Source organism: Mercenaria mercenaria, chromosome 2, assembly GCF_021730395.1.
Source record: "Mercenaria mercenaria strain notata chromosome 2, MADL_Memer_1, whole genome shotgun sequence".
NCBI lineage: Eukaryota > Metazoa > Mollusca > Bivalvia > Venerida > Veneridae > Mercenaria > Mercenaria mercenaria.
This window is the reverse complement of record NC_069362.1, coordinates 18,954,686-18,974,232: the sequence shown is the minus strand read 5'-3', so window position 1 is coordinate 18,974,232 and position 19,547 is coordinate 18,954,686. Positions and strand designations below refer to the sequence as shown.

Here is a 19,547-nt window from a genome sequence, read left to right as displayed (position 1 = left end):
TCAGCATGATATCTCATCTTATCAGGACTTGACCCCTAGTTCCTTCATAGTTTGTTATTTATGATGTTGGGTCAGATGTTGCCTGAAGATTACTCAGAGAGAATTGATAAACATTTCTTGAAATGTGAAATAATGAGAAAGTATTGTTTTAAGTTTTTAAAATGAATCCGGAAAATAAAAGCAAGAAAAAAAAAACTTACGTAATTAAATATTTACTATCTGCTACAAACGGCATAATATAATAGACAATAGTACAATTCACAAAAAAATACATTTGCACTAGTCTGGTTCTTGATTCGTCTGTTCATTCCATACGAAATTTGCTTTCAATTAAAGAACTATATGAATTCTGATCAACTTCATGCCTGTGCAGGCCATTCTCGCATACAAGAGCTCTACCACCGTTCTCGGGTACCATGTCGAACATCAGATGAATGAGAATAGTGCAGGCTGATCTAGTTCGACCAAAATTTATAAACGATACCTTATATATTAAATAACGAATGGCGTATTGATAAATTAACAAGGTTAGAATTTATAAATATCAAGATTGCAGGCGAGTAGCCAGGACCTTATTCATAGTACGCAGGGGTGGTGTTGGTGGTACGGGGGTATCCTCCCCCAAGAATTTTTTAAAATGAGAACAGCAAATGGTGCATTTTGGGTAAATCTGAAGTAAATACAGTGAACGTAAACCTTGTTCTTTTTTTCTTTGTTTTGTTTTTAATAAATTTCATACAAAATGTATTATTTTAGTAGACCTACACACATGTGAAAGAGACATTTTATTACAGATATTTTTCAGTACATACAATAGGATTGAGCCAATATGCACCCTAAAACAGAGCAAATCACCTATCCCTTTTCTATACAAACTGACCGATCATTTGAACAAAGTAAATGGTCCAATCTCTAAAAACATTGGTTTAAAAAATGCAAGCTTTTGTTGTAACTTTAAAATAAATCAACAAAGACATATTGAGGGGCGATATCGAAAAAAGTGTTTATTTAGAATTATTGCTATTACGTTCCCTTTCACGTTAAGCCTGCAATAACCCTCGTTGTTTTCAGTGGTTTTGAAATTTCTATGCATTATTTAATGGTTTGATCAGATTTCTACAGACGTTCTTATGAAAACAATGCTAAAGACCGAACAAGATTTGTAGAGAGGCTGATATCTTCGAATTCTTTCTTCGTGAAATAAATGCTACTTGAAATTATAATATCCAAAGTGTTTCTGGGACTTTAATACCCTTGGTAAACCATAATATTACCAATAATGACATGACCATTGTCTAACACAGACTCTAACAGAAATTTTATAACCAGGAAAACTGTGATGAAAACAGTTAATTATAACCAGTGTTGTTGTTTATTTTCTTCGACCATAAAATCAAGGAATTCCATTCCTAAATTCACCACAAAAATGATAATAATAATTAATATAGACCAAACACTTCAGTAACATTAAGCATCAATGAGACTCCACTCACAAAATCCCTAAACATTAAAAAAAATCCTGCTTGAGAGACCGCATAAAATTAGAGACCATTTGTCTTAAAACCCATTTTATCAATCAAGACTGTTTCAATAAGAGACAATTACATATATTTAGTGACTACAGGCCTGAGAGAAATCACCCCATGCCTCCAATCAAAAAATGGCTCCAAAAAAACACCATTTCAAATTTGACTCCAAAACTGACTCCAAAATGGACTCCAAATTTGACTGCAAAAAAGACTCCACTCCAAAATCGACTCCAAAAAAGACTCCACTCCAAAATCGACTCCAAATTTGACTCCAAAAAAGACTCCACTCCAAATCTGACTCCAAAATTGACTCCAATATTGACTCCAAAACCGACTCCAGACTCCACTCCACCACTCCACTCCACGACTCCACTCCGTATTTTACACTGTGCCTAAATATATACACGCTTGGAATATCCTTGTAGGATCTATCTCTTTCTATACTTTCTGAACTTTTGGCCTAGTCTGCAATGTTTCATGAGAGAAATTTGACTGCTTGTTATCAGTCCCAAAGCTGATTTAAAGATCATTTAAACATCCGCGACTGTCGTCCTATAAATTATCCGCGTCGGTATTTTGTCTATGATATAAATGCACTGGGAATCGGAATGTCTCTAATTGCTCTTCCAGAATTGCACAATCTCTCCAATACTTGCTCTATGCTGTAAACAATATTACTACGCTTTTGATGATAGAAAATACGGAACATATGTCATAAGTATGTGTTTGTTTTATTTTGCACAGCTTATATTATCTGCTGTAATTTTCATCGAGCCAAGGATCTCAAAAACGTGGAAGCAGCAAAAGAGTCAAAAAGCATGTCGATTATATGTAGAGTTCAGCTCAGAATTTAGCAACGAGATACCGAGATATGCGTCAATTCGAAATTAACATTTTACAAAATTGGTTGAGCTGACAAAATCGCTATGGTAAAGAAGGAAATTTAAATGAGGAATAGTACTTATATATACTTACGGTAATCTTGCAATGGAGGGCAATGAATAATACAAGTGAAAACCCATAATTGTTACAGAACAGAAATGGAATCACTTGTCATTATCAAACTGTTGAAATTTTCCTACGAAATCGCAGGAGCGAGCTAAATGCAACAAAACATGAATATTCTGTATCATATGTATAATAAATCGTTGATTCAAAATGGGACCCCAACTGTAAAAATTTCGAGCTTAAATTGTATACTTTTACAATTAGGGAAAAGTAAATTTGATGTCATTTCTACATGGATAATTACTGATTAATACAGTGTAGGTAATGCCAGTATCGTGGCCTGCCTGCGACTTGGCATTCAGTATTTATGGACTATTAATCTGAAATATTTAATGATTCCAGTTATATTTATGACATAAAGAAACAGCATATTTTTAAAGGTTTAGTTAATCCGTCACGTCGTTAGACTCGGCAAGAAAGCCAGAAGCATTGTCTGTATACAAAACAAAGGGCATGTGGCGTAACAGATGTTTAGGAAATATGCTTAGAGAAAGTTCCCCGCCAGTTTATGTATATATTATATTTAAGTACTTCCAACTGTACGTAGTTGTAACAATTTACATTAGGAATTCCAGCGTGCAAGTCTGGGTAGCTAAAATAAAACCGTTTGATAGTTCTGACCGTACTTTGCATCAGATATTACTGACAGTGACACTCCTTATAACTTAATGTAATCTATACTATCCATGTATAGTGTTACTTTTTTATGCTTTTCGCTAAGACAAACATTGACAAGCAATAACAAACAATTACCAGGCAAGACACATGAAAAAGTTTTAGAGGCGTTTAAAATCTATGTTCTATATAATTGTGACACTGTTCCTGGCACGTGCAATTCAGTATAACTGGTACTGTTATAACTAGTAACATAATCACTAGCAATTTAACTTATTAAAATTAAATGACGTCACACAGTACAAAATAAGAAGTCATTTAATCACCATAGTGACGCGCCTTTAGGCCCCGGAGAGCGGACGCAGTGGTCCCGTGATAACACTGTTTGACTATGAAACCATAAATCTCTGATTGACAATGAATCTTCTTGCTCATCAATTAATACACTGTTCTTTATTCAGTATTTTGATACATTAAAGAAAACAATTAAGACGACGTCGCTTACGTGAGCCGGGATGCGTACCCGTTGTTTACAAAATAGACCATACAATATATACACGTTTGTAGCAGAGTCAAAAAATATGGTTAATTGTTAAAGACTCCCTTTATAGTTTAGATAAATTGTTATAAACTAACAATCTATTATATATTATACAAGCACCTGTTGGAAATATGTTAAAAGATTTTATCTTGATGGAAGAATGTGTAAATGTAAAATTGAAACGGGCAGTCTGGGCTTCTTTTAGCACATCGAAACCAGAGTTTACACGCTCCATGTAAACATTCAAACTATAGGGTCATATGAAAGTGAATGGAAGCTATCATTATCAACAATATAATAAAAAAATCTTAATAACTTTCATTTTAAAGTTTAGTTGCTTTTCTTTTTCTTCATTGTATTCCACAGGATTTTCAAACCGAACGTAATTTACATATGAACTAAAATTGTCTAATTTGCAACAAATCGACCAATTACCCAAAGCATATTCGACTTACTACTTACATGTAGATGATATATAACTCGACTAGTGTACAGTGTTTCATATTTCTTATACAAAATATCAACACGAGGAATTCACTGATTCTGTAGTCAGTAGTGTTCATAAAAATTCCAAATAGTGAAGATTTCTAGCCTCAAATTAATAGCCCGAAACTGCTTAACACGAACATAAGGCAGTTTACATATACTTCTTATTACAGGGCAGATTATTCCAGGTGAATATGACAGAAGAGGCACATGTTTTAAAAAAACTTTTGAAAACTATGCGTGTAAATGTATGTTTTGTTCGATAACTACTAGCCATATTTACCATTCTTTAAAATGTTATCATATATTGACAAGTAAAATGCTTCAAGGAATGGAGTGAACTGGCGTCCAAAACAATAATAATAATAAAAAAAACACGTGCATATTAATCAAATAATCTGCCTACATCTGAAGTACGTTTTACTGAATAAATCTTGTGACTTGCTGCTTTAGATGACAATTTAGTTAGAATGAAGAAAATTCTGCAATAATCTAAAAGTGAAAATTGCAAAACTGTGATAACGCATTTTGAACATGTGAAAAAGCACGAAACAATAATAAGATAAAATCAAAATTACCTGTTGTTTTGTGTAAATGTTTTTCTTAAACAAGTTTAAAGCAAAACTAAGGAAGTACTTCAAATGATCTCACCCTGTTGCAAACTGAAAGGCGTCTCAATCAGATCAAGTATACTGTGCTGATTCAAAAGGGTTCAATCATGCCATTTTGCAATGTGAAATAGCAGACTTATTCACTTAGTCTCCTAAACATATTGACACGGTTTACTGACATTTTATACCGCCCTCTTACTCATTCAATAATTCAAAAGAAATGTTTTCTTTCATTTAAGAAAATATTTTGTTTTGGAAATTAAAATGATTGTGTTCAGCGTAAAATTTACATATTCACTTCTACTTGCTAAAATATCACAAAAGAAAAAGAGAAATATGCATGACCCCAGAAATCTGATATTCCGCAGCATAATTAAACCTGTAGTAGAAACTAGTAGCTAAGTGAGGGGACTCGAATACTGTATATTTCATAAGCAAATACATCGCATTGCTGACCTATTCCAGACTGTAGATACGGCTTTTGCAAGATCATATCTATGAATTAAGGTTCAGAAGTATTTGATAGACGAACAACATCTTTACCAACAATCTACCTATCCATTGCGCGTTCTGTCGTACTGACCCGTACGACTGGATGCTTGAAACATTTTCAAAAAGCTGTCCCCCTTTAAAAAGGAATGACATTTGTAAAGAAATAAAAAAAAACCAATTAATTCTTGAAAATGGTAAGTTTTCAAAGGCGTTAAACTGTCCGAAAGTGGGGCCGCTATATATGCAATCCTTTTCCGGAATTCATTGTATATATCTGTATTAGTATTTACTATTGTTTTGTAGACATGTTTATATGCCGTTCAGTTTTCATGTAAAACAACCCTTTCTCTCTATGATTTGGTACTGTTTGAACTTTCTATCTCTAAATGTCGGGCTAAGCGATAATATTTTTATCTTAAAACGGTAATACCTTAAAAGAAACCGATAGACTTACAAAGTCTGTTGAGATCAAGTAATCAGTAATAAAGTATATTCTTTCTTCATACTGGCACTGATATTTTCTCGGAAAACTCTATACTAGGCATCTCAACAGAGTCAGAGATAAGAGATATTGTTTTTTTTCTTCAGAAAGTGATATTTAAGAGGATTTTATGGCAGAGATGTTTATTTTAAAGGACTGTAACGACTGATGCTAGTAAATATAATTTCTAAAGGACTGTAACGACTGATGCCAGTAAATATAATTTAACGTAATTTAACTCATCAAATTAAAATGTTACTGAATTCCGGGAATCAGATAAAGAATGAGATTATCATAATTATATCCTAAAATCATTTTAGAATCCTACGAAATTCTATATATACATTTCTGATGAGTACTGCGTCCATTCACCCATAAATATTATGGCAACCACGTATTTAATAGGATATGGCACTTTAGTACTGACAGAAGCTAATTCATTAATGAAGACAAATTAGCACAGTTGCTAACAAAGAAAACAGCTTTCTCCCTGGGAGTATTTATCATGTTATCATACAAGACAAACTGTTGCTTTAGTTTCCCAGCAGTGCTTAAACATGTTAAAGTAAATATCAAAGTTCAGTTTTTTACCTAAATTTTGAATGCCCATCCATTCTAGCATGAAACTTTAATTGTTATGCTTTTACAAACCCATTCGGCTGTTTTAAAAGGGTAACTTTGGGCTTAGACTTACAAATTCTGTCGAGATCAAGTAATCTGTAATAAAGTTTATTTATTTCTTCATAATGACACTGATAATTTCTAAGAAAACCCTTTTCTCTCTAGGCTCATCTCAACAGAGTCAGAGATAAGAGATATTGTTATTTTTATCAGAAAGTTCTATTTGAGAGGATTTAATGGCAGGGATATTTATTTTAAAGGACTCTAACGACTGATGCCAGTCTACTTTGGGCTCTTTGTGAATCAACGTGCTACTTTTTTACTTTTGTCTTTAGGTACCACAATGGACCATTCATCAAAATGTTCTTTTTGTTAATTGTGTCAAACATCTTAATCATTGAAAACAGATGACCCAGATCTTCGTTATATATTTTCGTATTCATATAAAACATAATTAAGGTAATACCGTTCTTACAGATTTTAGAGAAATATGAAAGGATTTTTTTTATTTTATAGAATGACGCAAATCCACAAAAAAAGTCTTGATTTTCTAGGGAAAAGGGCTAATCTTATCTCAAGCAAGATAATGAGCAGAAATATTTTTCTGCTGGGTTTTTCTTGTAGCAAATTCGTCGGATTATTAGCCTAATCCAGGAAAATGCGGCGGAAGATGTCTACATATTATTTCAATTATTCCAAGGAATTCCAATTAGCGTATGATATATGGTGTCATAATGAGAGTGCAGGTCATTCGGGGTCAGTCGCAGACGAGGGGATTTTCTGAGTCATTTGTAACTCTGATAGAAATCCTGATGTGCATTAAATATGTATCTGGAATTTTCAGAAATTTCAAAAGGCAACTTCTAGCGTTATCACGATGTAACTCACTTTTTGTTTTAAGTTTTAACATTTGAAAGGTATTTTACAAGATGTAGCTCAGGTAAACGTTTCAAAAAGTACGTAAAAATAATGCTTTTACCTTTTACACGTACATAATTTTATATACCATTCATTTAAAAATTTCTAAATAAAAGCACCAATGTGCGCCCTGTCTATAGTACTCGCAAGCGGTGCAAGGCAGCATGGGATAAAATTTGATTTTGTACTCTTCGATTTTGAAACATTTAGGGTACTTCATTTGAAAGTATTCAATTAGTTGGGTCACGTTGACCTCTTGAGAATGCACACTTGGAGAGTTTTAAACATAGTTCTTGTACAAACATAGTTAATGTACAAATTCGATAACTGATAAGTAAGTTAAACACTCATTTAGTTGTATGACGAAATTGTATGCTTTATTTAATCTAGTACTTGTGCTTAATGTACGGATTATAAGAACGGCTTTTGAATTCATTTATTTTACTTTTGCAATGGTTATGATTTAACTTAAACCAGTAAATTATTAGTTCTTAAGATAGTTTTTTTTTTCAATACAATCGTTGTATCTACTGGTAGTGATCGGATCTAGCAAACAAACAGAATGTAAGAACAGTAAATACCATCGAGGTTTATAGCAATTTCATGCTTTTCTTATCCATTTTATTGTAATTGCTTAGAATAAAAACAATCTTTCATTGCCAATCTAGGATACGCTGAATGTCAATAAGAATACCCAACAACTACAAACCATCTCATGCACGTAAATCGTACAAATTGGTTTAACTTATGTTTTCGTCTAGTTGAATACTGCAATTACAAATCCATATGATGGCTTGCAAAAAATCAGTTTAGTCATTAATGATTTTTCGAAACATGCTTTGGAGCCGTAGACTACAAATTTCTGAGCAAAGCAGCAATAAAACGAAAACGTGAAAGTGATATACTGCGTTAAAGGTGATCTTATAAAACTGTAAGTTAAGGTTAAAGAAAGGTGGGCGACTAGATGATCCAGGCAGTCAACCTTACTAATAACTATTGACAGGCCTTCATAGACACACAGTGCCAATAGCAGAACCTACATTATGGCATCTATAAAACATATATGAGTCGCGCCATGGGAAAACCAACCGCTATGATAGTGGCTTTGCGACCAGCATGGATCCAGACCAGTCTGCGCATCCGCACAGTATGGTCAGGATCCATGCTGTTCGCCTTCAAAGCCTATTGCAATAAGAGAAACTGTTAGCGAACAGCATGGATCCTGACCAGATTGCTGGTCGCAAAGTCACTATGTTGGTTTTCTCATGGCATGGCTCATTATTATATTACAGTACAAATTTAAAAGGTTGAAGGCTGATGTTAAACAATGTTGTGCTCCTACGAAATGAAGTGTGGTATATCCACCTCAGTCATGAGTGTCTTAAACTTATAGATATCTAACTATTATTACATTATGAAGAGTTACTAAATCAATGTATTTTTAATCTTTCTTTATCATTGTGTTCATTCCGTAAATAGAGGGAACTATAACACTTTTCATCTGAAAATAAGAATTTCGATATTTAGGAGCATATACTTTGTGACGCGCACATCATTTCATCTGATAAAGCAAATTAAGTTATACGAAAGTAACTCAAGAAGTGGGCATTTTCATGTTGAAGAGAGCTTTTCCATTATCCATTTTGCAAGTAAAGCACTAATAGTTTACATTATCTGTAATGTAACAATACAGATTAAGCCTTTATTATATAGATTGGCTTCACAGGTTGCGTGCCAAGATTCGATTCTCGCTGTCGGTTCTCGCGCAACATTTTTTTTCCATCTCAGTCTTAACAATGAAAGTAACATATTGAAATGCTGAAACAATGGAGTGATCTTATGCCAAAATCCATGGGTGATTTTTTGTTTTTCTTTCAAAAAAATGTTAGTGTTATTTACCTGATTTTGCCATAATGTTTATACAGTTTCAAACTGTGCTATTTCATTCTCCGTTAACCAAGAATAACAAAAAGACTTAAACACAGTCTTGATGGAGATGAATGCGACGTTTGTTGTGTAGAGTCCGTCAATGAGCAAGTAATATGACGTCATTAAAGTCTGACATTTAATGGAAAAAAAAAAGACACGCGCAACGGTCCTGGAAGGGGAAATGATGCAACAAAGGATAAACTTAAAATTATTAACCTAAATCAATATGTTGTGGTTAAGAGTTTTTTTTAAATCTCTTATACTCTGAAATATTGAAAATGAAGAGTATACGTACGAGTGTTTGCATCTGAAATGCTGCATGGTATTTTCGTGTATCGAAGAAGAAATGACATACCGACATTTTACATAATCAGGCATACCCATCGCTAGTTATGTTTTTTTTCTAGTAAAACTTATAGTGAGCCATGTATTATATTATCATTCAATACAATTATTTTTTCACCATTATTATTTTCAAGATGAACCTGAAAATTTTACTGTTTCAATTATGTAAAATACTTTTTTCTCAAGGTTCATGAAGGGCAAGTCTTGGTTCAAAGGCCTAGCAGACATGGTGTGCATTCCTTTCTGTGTATTATAAGCCCATTAACGGTCTAAGGACTTTCCTATCTCTGGCATTTGAAAATAACGAGATACACCACATAACTAATAAATATCTGACCCTGAGTTGTACCAGAAAATAAACATTTTGTCTGGTTTAAATCGGACTAATGAATTTTTCAGTTTGTTCCATAAAACAATCTATGTCCAACACGTGCCAATGGTTAAAAAGAAGAGCTTCTGCCAATACTCGGAAAAGCTAATTTTCGAAGGAGTATTTAGTACGATAAGACCAATCGGTACAATAAGATGTCATTATTTTGTAAACATGTTCTTTAACAAATTGTACGTTTTTATCAGCGGTACAATACAGAGATGCACCAACAGTAATTCCTCCTCATTCGAAAATCTTAAATTGTTCTGTTTCCACCATATCTCAAATATGAAAGAGTTTCAATATCATCACCGCTTGTGTTTTAACGCAAAGTTTAAATATATCACTACGTGGTATTTAAAAAGAATTGTCTGATGCAATGTCTATTACATCAGCTCCAATATCTTCAACTAAATTGTATAACTTAATGTAATGAGTAACATGTCAACGTTGCACAGATGTCACCTGTGCATACGAGACCATTATTACCCGCAATCTTCATACAATGTCAATGCAACACATGTAAACTACCCCGTCAGCAGTACCGTTTTATATTTTGTCTTGGCCCCTGCAATATCTGACGTTTGACAAAGTAACAGAAATTCGATATCAAAGTAATATGTGAATGCTTGACATTTATTTTAATGTAACAGACCTGTGTGAAATATATTTATTTAATGTAACAGTCATGCAACACTTACGACATCTACCTCATGAGAACATATAAATACAATGTATACAACTCAATGCAATTGTTTTCCTAGTTGCGATTTTTCCATATAACATAAATTCTATATCAGGGGCAACATCATATGTTATCACATGGATGCAACGAAATATGTAGCGATATACTGATACATTTAAATATATATAATTTAACACCAATATTATCTGATATAAATATATGCAACCGCTGTGACAGTCTATGAGGTAAATGTAATATGACTGTACAGACGGATGGCTGCAAATTATTTAATAAAATGGAACTTACCTTGAGGACAACTGCATGTTTGTCTTACAACCCGTTTTGGATCCTTCCGCCGTCGCGAATCTTCTAAAGTCTGGAATCTCTGAGGGTGTAAACATAAACGTAGAGTTCTGAGATTGACAGTGGACTATGGACATTTAAACTTTTTTTCAACCTAACTTTTCTATTTAGCTTTCAAGAAGCATATGCAGGTTATATGCGTTTCTAATGCGTAAACTATGAAACTACATGAATAGTTTTTGAAATCTGTCAACAGTATATGGTATACGCAGTTTTGATGTAGGAAAATTGTTGCATTGGTTATAAGATAAAATTCATTTTGTCAGGAAATTGGTTGTCCTAGTCATTTTGTTTATGAACAGATTCCTATCTCATTTAATTCAACTGACAAAAGTGGCTTCATTTATTCTAATTTGTTGGTGGCGCTAGCTGGCTCATACACAAATTGTTTTCATTCACCAACAATTTGATCATAATTTCACAATTTCTATTGCCTCATTTCACCTAAAGATCTATTTTTATGAATGCATAGGTGCAGTTGCAAAAAGATGCCTCCGGACATGGACACACCTTGTAAGTGTTTTTGCCATATATACAATGTGCAAGTAGTGTGATCCGTGCCACCTATGGTGACTATCATTTTTCTAGTCGTTTCTTGTTCTCCTTTTCTAAACCACAATACCCGGATTTCGTATAGGTGATCAGACTAATTAACTTATTTATGATACCATTTTTGTTCATCTAAAAAAATATTACAACGCTTGCTAACACAAGATGCTGCTAAAATGAACCTATGTAACCTGTTCATCACAAATATGGCAAATTTGCAGGAAACTCCAAATAACTTGTATTTATGATTTGAATATAACGAAACTATTGAAGCATCCTGCTGCCACCAGAGAGATTTATAGTATGTCCCACGTACGACTTTTTAACTCCTACGTTGGTTTTGGAGGGTTTGTCACAGCGGCACAAGTTTATGTCACGTGGCTACTTTCCAGCTTTTGGTGACTCGGGCTCGGGCGTCCCTACAGGCTTTTTTTTTCAAGCACGACTGGACATCTGAGTTGTACTACCGACCTTCTTTAAACCAACAGGATGGCTTCCTCATATGCAAAATGTTTACATCCCAAACGTGGATTCGAACCAACAGAGGTGAGGGGCAAGTGAAAGGGGTGAGGGGCTAGTGACAGGCGTGAGGTGCTAGTGATCCGGACTCGACCCCGGTGGCTCCCGTACGACTCGGTAACTCCTTCATAAGACCCAGTAACTCATACGCAACTAATATGTAGGACAAAGTAACTCCTGCGTAGGACTTAACTAATCCTCTACGTAGGTCATAATAACTGACACGTGTGACTTACTAAATCCAAAGTACGAATTAATAGCCCCTATGTAGGACTTAGTATCTCATACGTTTGAGTTGTTTTATGCCAAACATAGGAGTCAGTTAAGTCCTCCGTAAGAATTACCATGTCGTATATAGGAGTTAGTAAGTCGTACGTACGAGTTACTACAAATCTCCCTGCTGGAACTAGACAGCTTCCATAAGAAATATTTTCAAAATGTTCCGAACTTTATGTTGCTCCATAAATGTTCAAAAACTAACACATTTTACATTTTTGTTGTTAACTTAAGCCATTTTGTATTTTTTTGGACTAAGACCAAGTTTGAAGATAAAACATCAAGTTTTTTTGCAAATAATACTGAAAACCAAACTTATGACCTGGCCTCGTGTTCACAAAATATTTTCAGCCTCTGCTGAGTTTAATAATGAAACTTTTTTATCATTTGAGCCGTGCCATGGGAAAACCAACATAGTGGGTTTGCGACCAGCATGGATCCAGACCAGCCTGCGCATCCGCGCAGTCTGGTCAGGCTCCATGCTGTTCGCTAACAGTTTCTCCAATTCCAGTAGGCTTTAAAAGCGAACAGCATGGAGCCTGACCAGACTGCGCGGATGCGCAGGCTGGTCTGGATCCATGCTGGTCGCATACCCACTATGTTGGTTTTCCCATGGCACGGCTCATTTTATTTCTTCATTGCATATTTAGAAGTATTGACGGTCAGTCTCACTGGGCATTTAATCATGAAGTTCTCGTAAAATTTGATATCAAGATTGAAACTAAGCCGAGACCGAAATTTGTTTTGTGAACGTGAGACCAAGAATACGAGTGAATGTTTTGAGTAGTTAACTTTCACCAAACAGCGGATTTTTTTTTTTACCTTATTAGCATCTTGTATATATTTTGATAATATCAGTTTACATGAACTTTATTTGCCCGTGTTGACGGTATTGAAATATATTATCTTACTATTGTGGCATGCTGAATGCGGGTAGTTTTCCGTTTTTAAAGAAACGTGAGAATACGTTTAAGAATAAAACGAGATATTACGAGATATTACAAGGGAGCTGTCGTCTAAGTTTACAGACATGGAAAAAAACATCAACAACATCTTTAATTATAAACAAATTAAAACTGCGCAGTACTTTAGAAAATATATTATACCAAGTGAATAGACATGAAACAGGCTGTCTAGTTTTCAGTAGCATAGAAATACGATATGGCCTATCTAATTATACTGATGCTTTGAACAGTTTTAACAGAGCAGAAAATTACTTTATCTATGTGTCCAATTCAGTTTTATGGGATTTTTATCATAGCGCGGACCAATGCCAGGACGGGGTAATGGCTTTCACAAGGTGGTTGTAATAAAGTCCAGTACAGCTTAACATAGGAATAAATGGTGGTGAAAATTAAATTATCTTAATAAATGACATTAAAATATTATTTATATGTAAAAATGGGAAAACTTCTACAGTACATTGAATTTTCTCAATATATGAATTAAAAGACTTGTTTGCACACAGCCTGATTTTGACAGCCGATAGTCCGCTTTATTCCAAACGCATATCTAAATTTCTAGCATAAGGTGCCAAATATTTCGAAAAGTTTTTTTTTATTATCAGCGATATTCAAAAACATAAAGATGAGACTAAAAGCAAGACTCATCAAATAACAAAACTGATAATTTTAAATAGGCTAAACTACCCCTTTTTTAAGAAAATGGGCATTGTTTCCATGTATTCATTTCAAGAAAACGTGCCTAAGTAAAGAACTTATGTTCGGTTATGAGAGAGTAAAATTATATAAATATGAAAAATCAGTTGCAAAGAAGTCAAGTTTCATGATAACCAATCTTTAAACATTTTCTTTATATCCTCAATAATTTATAGCGAAAGCTTCCCAAGTATAGTAATAAACGTTCTTACCTCTTTTAATATAACATTTACTTTTTCTTCTACAATATGTTCAATATTATTTTTACTATTTTCTACTTCTGTTTCTAATTTTTGTAAACGCTCTTGCAACTTAGTCACTGTCTGATTGTACGACACGAGCGTCCATAATGTCATTGCCATCACCATGGCTACCACAACTAAAATCGCACATGCTGCGAGCCACGCCCCAACTTTCAAGCAGGGGCTACATTTCCTGGACCCCTTCGATCGTTTCTCCAACCGCAAAGAAGATGCGGTCTTTTCGTCCATTTTTTTCTGATTATTATTTGCGATCCTTTGTTTTACAATATATATTTATATATTCCCTTAAAGAAATGTGCACTAAATTCACAACAAAAACATGATCCAATTTTACTCCTTTGTTTCACATTTTTACCCGTTCTTTAAAAGCATTTTACTGAAAAAATATATATCCAAACGTAAAAAAAACACGAGTTTCCGCCACTTATATCAACGCGCCAACTGATACTCGAAAATAGCAGACGAACACTGTATGTCAGAAACACTACCGTATCCTTTCATGAATGGGAGAATGGATGAGATATCTCGTCTGTTGAAAATGGAGCTTTTTCAAATTTTCTATTATACATTACTTGACTAATAAATAAAACGAAATTTGATAGACGGTTTTGACAAAAACATGCTGCGAATAAAATAACGAATTAAATTTAAGCTGTAATCGGTATACGCCATCTTTTCAATAGATCGCCTCGTAAGTTCTTTGGTTTCAAATTAACGTCTGCAAATTCAGTGTTTATGGCCCCGTATTTCATGTTTTTGCGAACAGTTTATATACGAATGAATATTTCTGGAAGCATACGTTCAGTTTTTTTTTTCTTTCTTTTTTTCTGTACGGTAAATTGCAACCAGCATAAGAAAAGTCTAAAAGTGGAATTCACACGTCTAACATGATTAACTGCAATTAATGCGATCTATTTCACTACCTGTGTTGTAAATAGATAATCAGATGCTATTAAACAAACTTTAAAGCTACTAGCCCACAGTTTGGGTGAAATTTTTCAGCATGTTCATTTCCACCAAGTTTGGCATAGAATGAATATAATTTTATGACACTGAAAAAAGATAAAGTGGGTGAAAATAAGAGTAAGATATTAATAAAATTGCAAGAAGATATACATTTTCTTCTTTATTTCAAAAACGTTGCAACGGTTTGTTACCTTCTGCACAATAGTTTTGGTCATTCAATAAATTTGTACCGCTTGTCACTTTAATTAAAAGAACTCACTTTTTATCGATTATTGAGAGAAAAAATATTTCGTCTAAAATGTGAGACCGGGTCCCTTTAAAAATGTTCGTCTAAAATGTGAGGCCGGGTCCCTTTAACCTTTAGCCTCCTTGCGGCAAGTGAATTTGCCTTTGTGACCAGTGCCTGCACGTCCATGCAGGCTGATCATGGTCTGCACTGTTCGCTATTCAGTCAGTAAATGTTCAGTAAACACCCCTTCGAATAATAAATGGTACTGCCCAAATTGAATGATGGACCAGTTCATTTCAGAAATTTAGCAGGGTAAAGGTTAAATCGAAGTGACTGGGTTTAACGATTTTTTATATGGAAAAAGTGAAGAAAACTTGTCACATACATATTTTTCTGTTTGCTTTTTCTTATTAACACCATTCCCATAACTTTTAAGCGATCCATTCAATGTGAATAAATTTGACCGATATCATTTTTTTTTCGGGCAACGAAAATAAACTTTTTTTTATCTCGTCTAATTAGAAAATTCCAGAACTGGTGCTGACACTTGTCACCAAACTATTCAAAAACAATCTTATTGACATAAAACCGGGAAATAATTTGCAATATAATATCTCATAAATAGTAATTTCACCATTATCCTATGTGAGCATTTCATTACGGCTATTACTCGATGACATTATTTTGTCTAAATTACTATGAAATGCATGTAACGCGTGCTTCTAATCTTTCCGATGGTAGAAAATTACCATTTTTACAGAATTTTGTATTAGTATTATTTTGTGTCTTGTCAGGGAATGTGGTATATATTCACGAAATTGTAAATGCGCCTATTTCACAAATGAAGAAAATATGTAGGCAGCAAGTTTAAGAGAGGCATGTAAACAGTTTCTTCAAGTGAATCTGCACAATTATGCGCTCGCCTACACTCGTAATCAATGCCAGAATGAAGTTTACAAATATCTTCAAACAGCCCTTGAAAGAAATCAGTTTATTAACGCAAAGGACTGTTTTGTAGTAATAAGAATAAATATAACAAGCAACAGAGTAAAATATTCAAAACAGAACCCGAATTTCACATTATTGTGAGTGACCTGAACTCATTTTGCCTTAGATCTTAATTCTGATGTATCCCATCCAACGAACAGTGAATTAAAATGAAAATTAACAAATATTATGTCAAAACTTTCAGGCAAAAGACTTTCGGATTCGGCTTAATAACACACATAATTACCGTTTAGTAAAAGCGCTCAATAAATAATATTGACCTAATCTAGTATTGGATTATGAAAAAAGCACCACATCATGTCAGCTTCCTGAGAAAACCCGGTATTGGTGTCACGAAGAGGTATGCAGTGACCCAAGTGAGCTTCAAACATGACAACCGACATGTCACACTATTGAAGTAATTTAATATCATAATACTTGCACTGAAATAGGTATTCTTTCCAAACAAACATAGAAAATGATAGGAACAGTAGAAAACCACAGGTCGCCCAATCCGTCACATGCTATGATAGAGGAGATTTTTTTTTCTAACAGATAGGACTTTTTTTTAAATGTTTTTTCTAGATGAAATTCATCTAAAAACAACATTAAAAAAACTACCGCCTGTGACTGGGTGGGGTATCATGCCACGTGTCTACAGCGTGATATTCCAGTGAGGCAGCACTATAAAGCTGGGCATTGTGCTCACTGCTACAAGCAGACTCCGTCGTTTATATGACTGAAAAATTGTTGAAAAAGACGTTAAACTCGAATACACGGATCCCTGTGATACGACATAAATGAAAATGTAGCCGGCTCGGTTTGATTGACGGTAGTCGAAATGCCAGCTACCGTCCACGCCCTCTAGCCCCGGGTTGAGCAGAACTCAACATTTACACAGGTTACAAGTTTAGAGACATCCGCAGGTGTATTATATGGTGGCATACAGAGATCTGCTAGCAAGATGGTATAATTTTATTAATAATATGAACGATCTCTTACTTAGTCTTATTAAGTAAATTGTGAGTTAAAAGTGGATATTTCATAGCCATGTAGGAATTTAATACAGTTCTTACCAATCTAAAGTGCAAGAAAATTAAAGGGATTATTTTTCCATTTTCCATAATCTCTAATTGAATACACATTTGATTGTTTACCATCTGGGAGGCTAGATTTACATTTCTAGCAAATATGTTAAAGCATCAAGGCAAGATCTCAGTTAAGTTTTCACATCTTTAAATAATTTACATGTCAGTTATGTTATGTCAGTCAGTTAATCTACTGGTGTTTCTTTACAACCAGTTAACAACTTTCAAGTATAAATGGCAAGTTGAAAACAAGTAACTTTAGATCAGATCCTCAGGCACAGACTCCCGTGTGGAGCCCGTAATACCCAGATTGTTAATCAGAAGCTATTAAAGGGTGGACTAAATTTTCAGGGGTATATCAGACATCATAAATAAATTAAATAAACTAGAGTTATCACCGAAAGAAACTTGTACCCACAAACAACATTTAGATACAGAAAAAGGAGTTGGACTTAGTAATCTGGATCTTGAACCGGTGTTAAAAAGTGGTGCAATTTCTATGCAAATTCTTTCTGGGGTTTAGAAGAAGCCGACATGTAATAAAGACCTTTGTCCCCCTAGATTAACATTGACCTTGGATCTAGAACTGGGTCATATGTTCTACATTTGAGCCGCGTCATGAGAAAACCAACATAATGGCTTTGCGACCAGCATGGATCCAGACCAGTCTGCGCATCCGCGCCGTCTGGTCAGGATCCATGCTGTTCGCTAACGGTTTCTCTAATTGCAATAGGCTTTGAAAGCGGACAGCATGGATCCTGACCAGACTGCGCGGATGCGCAGGCTGGTCTGGATCCATGCTGGTCGCAAAGCCACTAAGTTGGTTTTCTCATGGCGCGGCTCATTTTATTTTGATGAGTTAGCAATTGATACTACATGTAGTTATACGAAATACCTTTGAGCGTGTAGAAGATATGATGTAGACATTTTTACTGACTTTGGTCTTAGACCTGGGTCATACTCTCTCAAGTCACCTTAATGAAGTCAACAACTCCGGCTAGTTTTATGAATCTTTTCTCTGGTTTTTAGAACAACTGGTGCACACACAAAAGTCCGTTTTACAGTTGACCTCCATGCGTGACACTAACTTCTGACACAGAGAACTGGGCACTGTGCTGTGCCTGTCATCTTGAGGCTAACAAGTGAGGCTGGTGCTAAAGATTTAGATGATAAAGAGAGACACAACATCATGCTACTTCACCTTTGACCCCCCCACGTCCCCGGCTCCCCACAAGTTGAAGTGTGACCTTGACATTGGATTTAGTGACCTGTGTCATACATGAACCTCGACAAAATATGATGGTGAACATTATTGTGTATTTATTAGAAAATATATTGAATGGTTTTGGAGATATGCTTTCAGACTGTCAGAGAGACATATGCCACTCCAATATAGCTGCAATATACTTATTATCTTGGTGTATAACAACTGAACTTAAGTGATCAAGAGTTTGTTCGATAGCAAGATTGATGTTTTGTTTCTCTGAAGATATGTAAATAGTCATCCATTACTCCAAACTGCCATTTTGAGAAACTTGCACGGAACAAGCAAATTCGTCAAAAAATATACTAAAATTGAACCAAACACGACTTGGCGGCAGTTTGAGTGCTTTCTTCTTTGTCCTTATGACGGTTTTTAAGAGTACATTTCTCCTACCCAGTCAATTCAGTAGGTAGATGAACTGACGTCCAACCAGGCTGAAGCTCGGAATCCCAGATAAGGTGAATGCTCTACATTATTATACCAGAGTTATATAGCGCCTTTTTCATGACAAACATGTTCAAATGCGCTTTACATACAAAAGCAGCCACCCATCCTCTTCCAGCACATATGCGGAAAGATCTGACCAGCGGGACAGAGCGAGAGAAAAGCCCATATCAGAGAGTGGCCAATCCAAGTGACTTTTTGGATACTGCACACGCGAAGAAAATGTCCCGATACAGATGATATTTTGCCTATTTTTCCTTATTACTTGACATATTTTCATAAGATAAAGCGCGTCGAAGATAGCGAGATG

At 34.7% G+C, this 19,547-nt stretch overlaps 1 protein-coding gene across 29 annotated transcripts in view; it reads right to left on the bottom strand.

Moving 5' to 3' along the window:
* Positions 1-14,995, bottom strand: part of LOC123563419 (collagen alpha-1(XIII) chain-like) — a 90,718-nt gene extending 75,723 nt beyond the window's left edge. For 6 of the 29 annotated variants that reach the window (XM_053531563.1, XM_053531570.1, XM_053531584.1 and 3 more), the window contains exons 1-2: positions 14,209-14,972; positions 10,938-11,016 (exon numbers count right to left, since the gene is read on the bottom strand). In XM_053531563.1, coding sequence (XP_053387538.1) covers positions 10,938-11,016; positions 14,209-14,487 — 358 coding nt within the window. In that variant the 5' untranslated portion in view covers positions 14,488-14,972. Of the gene's footprint in view, positions 1-10,937; positions 11,017-14,208 lie in introns of all 29 variants that reach the window. The other 23 variants (XM_053531611.1, XM_053531619.1, XM_053531596.1 and 20 more) reach the window with 13 other exon arrangements.
* Positions 14,996-19,547: the final 4,552 nt, after the last annotated feature.